The following is an 8,170-nucleotide window of genomic DNA, read 5'->3' as shown; positions in this document are numbered from 1 at the left end:
GTTTATTCCTCCCTCTCCTAGATGAAGACTTCTTTTCATTTTACTCCTTCACGCCACGGGCTGGGGACAACAAGGGGACGCCGCAGACCCTGGGCTCGTTTCTGGAGGTGACGGAGGCGTCTCCTGCCGCTTGTTGCGAAGGGGCGGTGTCCCGGGCGTAGCGCAGTCGTGATCTCAGCGCACTTTCTGTCCGCTCCAGTCTTCCACGCGTTCTGCCGTGAACTTTCAGGTAAAGAGTAAGTTCACGCACTGAGAATCCTGACGGCTTTCCCGCTTCCGTTTGTTGGTGCGGAGATGTCATTTCCGGCTTGCTCGCTGAGACACCCATCCACCGGTGGGGCCTCGCCATCCTCCTTCCCCTGCGTCACTGAGGAGTAATTGGCAGATAAACACTATATGGATTTAAGGAGCACGACGCGATGGTCGGTGTGCGCGCACCTGCGTAGGACGCGATGGCCGGTGTGTGCGCACCGGTGTGACGATTACACGACCAAGGAATCGGCGTGGTCATCACCTCACATCGGCGCCTTTCTTGTGCGGGGAGGACACTTAGGATCTTCTCTCTTAGCCAAGCCCACGTCTGCAGTGAGCACACGTGCAGATCCCGGAGAGCTGTGGGTACAGCAGTGCCCGCGGAAGGACGCCTCGGAAGCAGCAGCTAGTGCAGGGCCAAGGGGACGGGAGCTGCACAAACAGCGCGACCACAGACGGACACACAGAGATGAGCGATCGTGGTGCCCGTCCCGCTAAGGGGCATCCGGGGACGGCGGGGGGGAAAGTGAGTCCCGAGGCAGGGCGTGCGGGGCCGTGCGGGAAATGGGTCTGAATCTGGGTCCTCGTGTTCACCACTGACCCACTGTCCTCTCCCGAAGATTATTTACCTTTTCTCAGCATTTTTGCATCTGTAAAAACGGGCTCCGGTGCCGCTCCTCGCACAGTGGCTGCCTGACAAGAGACCACACGTCGCCTGCGCACACCTGTGAGCACCGGCGGACAGGATGTGGCGCCGGCCTGCTGATTTTCCTGTCATCTCCCTGAAGCGACTCCGAGCTCTTCGGTTCCGGAAAGGGGATTGAGCGTGTGGCTCTCGTACCGCCCCTGTCACACTCACTGGAAGGACACTTAGAGAGTTATGATAAAAACGAATTCAAAATGGCATAAAAACAAGAAAGGGAGGCTCGGCCGGATCCTTTACATATTACTAGAAGAGAGGTGCAGGTCGAAAGAGATGAGTGTGTAAGTTGGAGCAGGACCCCAACGCACAAAGTCACTCAGTCTTCCATTCAGAAAATTGAATGAGCTGCCACCAATGAGCAGGCTTCATCTCATGTGCAATAAAACCAGAGGAAAACTTCTGTGTGTGTGAGACAGGGTCTTGCTCCAGCTCCTGGGCAAGCGATCCTCCTGCCTCAGCCTCCCGAGTAGCTGGGACTACAGGTGCCACCACGCCTGGCCAGAAAACTCTTAAAAATTCAAGATAACATCCTCAGAGTGAGTCCAAAACATGTTTCACTCACATCACAAGACAAAATCAAAAGTCACAAAAGGAAAGACCAGGAAAGATGGAATGATTTTCAAAAGAATGTACAAACACTTCCTGAAATAGGTCTTCACACCCAAAGGCTCAAAGAGTTCCAACCACAGAAACCAAAATAACACACAAGCCTGGAAACAAAAACATGACATTTTAGAACAAGAATAAAAATAAAAACTAAATTCTCCCAGAGAGTTAAATAAAAATTTAAACAGAGAAAAACTATAAAAAATAACAAATGACCAGCATCAAACTCTCATCAGCAACTGGACACGACTCAAAAGTGGAGGTTTGTGTTCATTGCTTTCAGAAAACAATTATTTAAAAGGAGAATTCTATACCCAGCCAAACTATCCCTTAAGTGTGAGGGAGTCAACGCACCTCCACGCACAAGGAATACTGAAATGAATGCCTTGAAATCACTGGATGTGAGCAGCACTGATGTTCTGCCTGGCAAAATGAAAATGGAAGAGATCAGGGGACAGCTTCAGACACAACAGAGAGGACCCTGAGTGTGTCATGAAGAACCGGAGAGAGCGCTGGACACCAGACATCGACCCTGCCTCTGGGCGCTGTCGTCAACAAGGCATAGGTCATTTGAAGGACGACATTCAGCTCCACTGGCCAGTTGTACTTTATCAGATGTGCACATTTTTCTTGATATTTGTATTTTAAAACACTGAAAGTAATAAAAAGTATTTAATCACTTTAAACATAGCATAGATGGACTCAGAATTCTCTTTGGAAAAGTGTTCACCTCTAAAAACTCAACTCAACAGAGGGTCACCTCTAATATTTTCTACAACTTTTCTAGAGCCAAAATAAGAACAGAGGAAGAAACAGAGTCCTGCAACATACACACGAGTTTATGAGCACAGAGGTAATGGCGGATGATAAACCAGCACTAATGAGGGGTCTCCAGCCACCAGCCAAACACCAACAGGGAAGGGGCGGCTTCTGGGGCTTCTGGGGACAACCAGGCCAGGAGGGGTATAAAAGCCACAGCCCCGAGCACGCACTCACATACTCACTCCTCACTCACTCACCCTCCTCCCAGATCACCTCCCAGCTCAACTCCAGCATGGCCGCGTCCGCCGTGTCCGTCTGCTCCAGCGACCTGAGCTACGGCAGCCGGGTCTGCCTGCCCGGTTCCTGCGATTCCTGCCCCGACTCCTGGCAGGGGGACGACTGCCCAGAGAGCTGCTGCGAGCCCCCCTGCTGCGCCCCCAGCTGCTGCGCCCCGGCCCCCTGCCTCACCCTGGTCTGCAGCCCAGTGAGCTGTGTGTCCAGCCCCTGCCAGTCAGTCTGCATCAGCACCTGCACGCCCTCGTGCTGCCAGCAGTCTAGCTGCCAGCCGGCTTGCTGCACCCCCTGCCCCTGCCAGCAGGCCTGCTGTGTGCCCGTGTGCTGCAAGCCCGTGTGCTGTGTGCCCGTGTGCTCTGAGGCCTCCTCTTCATGCTGCCAGCAGTCTAGCTGCCAGCCGGCTTGCTGCACCCCCTCCACCTGCCAGCAGGTCTGCTGTGTGCCCGTGTGCTGCAAGCCTGTGTGCTGTGTGCCTGTGTGCTGCAAGCCTGTGTGCTGTGAGCCTGTCTGCTCTGGCACTTCCTCTTCATGCTGCCAGCAGTCTAGCTGCCAGCCAGCTTGCTGCATCCCCAACCCATGCCAGCAGTCCTGCTGTGTGCCCGTCTGTTGCAAGTCTGTGTGCTGTGAGCCTGTCTGCTCTGGGACTTCTTCATGCTGCCAGCAGTCTAGCTGCCAGCTGGCTTGCTGCACCTCCTCCCCATGCCAGCCATCCTGCTGCAGACCTTCCTCCTGTGTGTCCCTCCTTTGCCGCCCCGTGTGCAGACCTGCCTGCGGTGCCCCCGCCTCCTCCTGCCAGCCCAGCTGCTGCCGCCCGGCCTCCTGTGTGTCCCTCCTCTGCCGCCCTGCCTGTCCCCGCCCGGCCTCCTGTGTGTCCCTCCTCTGTCGCCCTGCCTGTCCCCGCCCGGCCTGCTGTGGCCTCTCCTTGGGCCAGAGGTCCAGCTGCTGACGGGCTCGACCCCCTGCCCTTGCTGGCTGTGCCTTTCCCCGCCCTGCAGTGGCTGCACAGCTGCCTCCTGGGGGGAGATTTGAACATGCAACCCCTCCCAGGTCCCTGCCAGGAAGAGATGACCCACTCGTCCCTCAATGGGGTCCCTGCAGGCCCTCGGGACTGACGGTTTGCATCCGATACGACAAAGGCCAATTACTACATAATCAATAAATGTCTGTGTCAGGAGTTATGGGTTGTGTGTGTTTCTGCTCCTCCCCCGAACCCCCATGGCCACCACGGATTTGGGATGTGGGTCCCCTGTCCCGCAGAAGCCAGACAATTCACACGTCCTCTCAAATTCTGAGGTCAAAGCACGTGGGCGACAGCAAGATCCGAGAGCACGTGCGACCCGGCTGTGCTCCGCTCCCCTACACCGCGAAGCCACACCCTGCCCACAGGGGACGGCCTCCGAGCTGGCACGGGTGCAGAACAGGCACAGATCCTGAGCGGCTCGGGCACCTGTCCCCTGCTGTCCCCAGCCTGTCCGGGCTGAAGGTCAGCTGGGGAGAAGCAGAAACCCTGCCCTGTTGGGCCCTGAGAGCCCTGGGCACCGGGCTGGGCTCCTGGCACGTGACCCGGGATGGCAGACCATGCAGAGCGGTGCCCACACAGAGGGGTGCCCTCGAGCTGGCCCAGCCACAGAGTTTGAGGACCACCCCTGTGTGCTCACAAGAACCGGCAAGTTCTGTGGGTCCCAGAACGGGCTCAGGAGTCACTTAGACATCAGTCTTCCTACATGGAGCTTAAGGCTGGTTGAGGAGCACAGAGCAAACCCTCGGGACAGTGTGGGAGGAGGAAGCTGCAGTCTCAGTGGACCACTAGCACTAGAGTGTCAGGAGGGCACCCATCAGACCAGCGGGGTCAGGATCAGCAACAAGCACCCCACTTAACCCCTGAGCGCCGGGAGCAGATAGAACAGCAGAGCAGGCAGACGGCACCTCCTGGGGGCTTCGGGGCCTTTAGCCCCTCCCCCCACCCCAGTTCAGCTCAGCCCAGGGAAGAGGGGACGGAGCAAAACCCTGCGAGGACCTTTAAACAGAAGGCAGGGATTCCAACCTGCAGGGACTCCTCGATCTCGATCTCGCAGCTGCCGGAGCGTGCGCAGCACTGTACCCACTCCCCGCTCGCTCAAGCACTAAGAAAAGCGCAGCCGCCGGGGATCAGCAGACCGAGGCCTTGGACTCTTCACGGCGCAGAGTTGGAAAGGGTGGGGAGGCTCCACCTCACGGCCAACCAAAGACGCATAAGGCACAGCGCTGCCCACGCGTGGACCCAACTTAAGACCCCAGCGAGGCCGAAACGCAGCCCAGCGGTGGGCAGGTGCGTGAGAGCGTTCGGAGCTGTTCCGTGGCAACTGCCCGGCAAGCCAGGGACAGACGCAGACACGTGTGCTCGGGCGGTGCCGGGCTAACACGCAGGTTTGCTGGTGACGCGTGTCAATGCACCCGTGGGCACCCAGCCGGGCCAGCCCGTGACGCCAGCGCCTCGGAGAGGCCGGGTCGGGGGAGGCCGGAGCCTCTCGTCGTGAAGCGTGAGGTGCGTGTTCACGGGGACACCCCCGCGCCAGTGCTGAGGCCTCAAGGCCGCCACCCCCACCCCCGATCAGGCACGGCCTTCAAAGCACCGCGTGAGACGAGGAAACAGCAAAACCTTCCTCTCCCACCTGCTGGGCAGAGCCGACGGGCCCTGGGCAGGTCCGGGGGGTGTACGAGGCGGGCGCAGCCTGGGGCAGGGTGACAGCATGGCCAGCCTGGCGAGGCCGTTCGTGGAGGGTGGACGGGAAGGGGCCACCGGGGCAGGCGCTCTCAGAGGTCCTCCTGCAGGCGCCTGCTCATTAGCACCGGACACCGCAACTGGCTGCAAACAAAACGCCTTTGCCTGGTTCTCCGACGTCCCAGGTCCCCAGCCAGTGAGGTTTGCCGCCCAGACTGTAACTTTCCGCTTCCCTGATCCCCTCCCTTTCGGGTGGTTTTCCCAGAAATATGGAGCCCTCCTGCAGCCCGAGGTAACTGCAGATCCTTACACCAGCCGATCACTCAGAGAATACGACAAGCGGCCACGCCAGGGCTCCTGCCCAAGGACCCGCTGAGCAACCTGCCCCCACCGGCCTGTGCGCCAGACTGAGGGGCGGCCAGTGTCACCTGGCCGGTTATGCCACTGAAAGCTCCTCCCCGGAAGGGGCTCACCCGCCAGTTCTGATCCTGGACACGTGTGCCAGTGCGATTTCTCGCCCGTCCCAACACGCAACGGCGCTCACAACTTCACGCATCATTCACTCCACCTCTAGGAAAGCCCGGTCGGGCTGGTGGATTTGGGGCGGTCCTCCCGTTCCCGCTGGCTTCCCCCACGGCAAGCCCCTTTCTTCCTAGGCAGCCCTTGTGGTCTCGGGCTCCAGCTCTCTGTGCCGCCGGCGACTGAGCTCAGGGACCCCCTGGCGGCTCCTCAACAGCGTCACGGAGACCGAGGTTTCCAGACGTGAGTCTCCCGCGGGAGGGACGCGCTCGCCTGTCTCCTCGCAGGGGATCTCTTGGTTCCCCAGCAGCGCCCGGCACCCTGCGCACCCACAGCCCCCTTCTGCTGAGCGTGGAGCCCCTCCAGGCAATCCACACACACCCGACGACCCCAGCACCCACGCCGGAACCACGGGGCCACGCCAGCTCCGCCCACACGTGGCATTCCTGGAGTCAGCGCCGGCCTCCCGCGCGGGGCCCTGCCTTCGGCAACTGCCTCCACGCCGGGCAGGAGCGGGCGCCCTCAGACCCGGTACTGGCCCTCCTTGCGTGCCGGGGACTCGGCCCCAGAGCTCCAGCAAAGGAGGCTCTGAGAGTGGCCTCCTCCCTCCCAAGGAACCAGCACGAAAGACGCCACAGTCCAGGGAGCCAGGACGCCGCCACGTGGGAGCTCGGACAAGGGCTGGCCGCGGGCTCCGCGCCGACCCTCTGCGGGTTGAACCGTGTCCCCTCCAAACAGACGCACTGGAGCCCTAACCCTAATGCTTCTGAACGCGGCCTCATTTCCTAGTCTGACGTGGGGTCTTTGCTGACATAATCCCATCAACGCGCAGCCGTCGGTGGCCACTGTGTCCCGTGGAAGCGGGAGATTTGGAACAGGCGTGCCCCGCGGGCAGGCAGCCTCGGAGATCGGGGTGATGCTGCTAGAAGCCGGGGCTGCCAGAGACCCTGACGAGCACCCGGAGCCAGGTCGGGGGGCCTGGGACAGCTTCTCCCTCCCAGCCTCGGGAGGGACCAGCCCTGCCGACACCTGGACCTTGGCTCTGGCCTCCAGACGGAGAAAGAACACGCCCCGCTGCCCTACGCCCCCCGGTGCCTCTGCTGCCGCAGGCGGGGACGCCAAAGCTCCCTCCGTGCAGCCCTCGTGACGGTCAGGTCCAGGGACAGGGGCCGGGGCTTGGCATTTCCCTGGGAAGAGCCCTGCCGGCTCCTGGGGGAAGGCCGGGGCCCTGGACCCGCTACAGGCCAGGGGAGGGGGCGCCAAGGAGACCGCAGAGGCGGGACAGAGTCCCTTGCAGTGGGACAACCTCGGCCCATGCTGGACACCCTGGGAGGGACGAGGACGATGTCCCCCAGCACTCAGGCCCAGGTGTGGGCCCCACAGGAGAGGGGACCGGGCTCAACTCAGACACGGGGCAGAGCTCGGCAGAGGGGGACTGTGGGCACCGCCAGGCAGTTAGGGCAGGAGCTGCGACAGCCAGGCCGTCGCCACAACGCCACGGGGACGCCCCTCCTTCCCTTTCCTCTCCTTGCTCCCTGCCTGTCCCGGTGGATCGCAGGCGCAGTGGGGAGATCAAAGAGGAGGCTGGAAGCGCCAGCAGCGCCAGGCTGTGGGGCAGGGAGCGGCAGCGGAGCCCTGTGGCCGCGAACTCAGCGCCTTCAACAGCAGATTTATTTCTGCACAGGGCGGGGCCGACACCCCAGGTGCACACAGGTGCAGCGAGGAAGTTGCAGAAGGTTGCGTGACGTGTGCACGTTCGTGCCGCTGCCCGCGGAGAGCGGGATTTGGGCTGCTCGGTCGTCCTCCCGGATCCATGGTCTTGACCACTGTGCCAAGTGATGCGTCCTGACGTCCTGAGTCAGCTGGGACAGACGAGAGTGACGGGCAGACGCACCAGCGCATCAGTCAGGAGGTGGGCAGAGGGCGCGTCGCCCAGGAAGCCCTGGGTAAGTCAGACCCCACAATAAGGAAGCCCCCTCCAAGGCTGAAGACCACGGTGGGCCTCAGAGACCAAAGCCGTGGTCAGAACGAGACGGCTAACACGGCCAGAGCCAACTGTGGCCGCGTGCGGGAGTGACCCCTGCAGCCCGGGGACAAGCCAGGTGTGTCCACAAGCTGAGCCCGTCACAGGCAACTCCTTTGGCCACCGAGCAAACCACGTGTCACAGCAGAGAGACTGGGGCAGCCCCGTGGGACCACATGTCCACGTGTGGCCCAGGTGCTGACTGGTGCATTTGACGAGGGCAGGTGTCTGGCCATCAGCTATGGGGAAAGGGGAGGGGCTTTGCCAGTGACCTGCTGCTCTAGCGACACTCCAGCTCCTGGCCTTCCTG

General features: G+C 61.1%; 1 protein-coding gene across 1 annotated transcript; it reads left to right on the top strand.

Moving 5' to 3' along the window:
* Positions 1-2,615: 2,615 nt before the first annotated feature.
* Positions 2,616-3,563, top strand: LOC105824162 (keratin-associated protein 10-2). The gene is made up of 2 exons (XM_012661537.1): positions 2,616-3,379; positions 3,515-3,563. The coding sequence occupies exons 1-2, from the start codon at positions 2,616-2,618 to the stop codon at positions 3,561-3,563; spliced, it is 813 nt and encodes a 270-aa protein (XP_012516991.1).
* Positions 3,564-8,170: the final 4,607 nt, after the last annotated feature.

The sequence above is a fragment of the Propithecus coquereli genome, unplaced genomic scaffold, assembly GCF_000956105.1.
Source record: "Propithecus coquereli isolate 6110/MARCELLA unplaced genomic scaffold, Pcoq_1.0 Scaffold717, whole genome shotgun sequence".
Lineage (NCBI taxonomy): Eukaryota > Metazoa > Chordata > Mammalia > Primates > Indriidae > Propithecus > Propithecus coquereli.
Note: the sequence above shows the minus strand (reverse complement) of the source record. Positions and strands in the feature narration are given on the sequence as shown.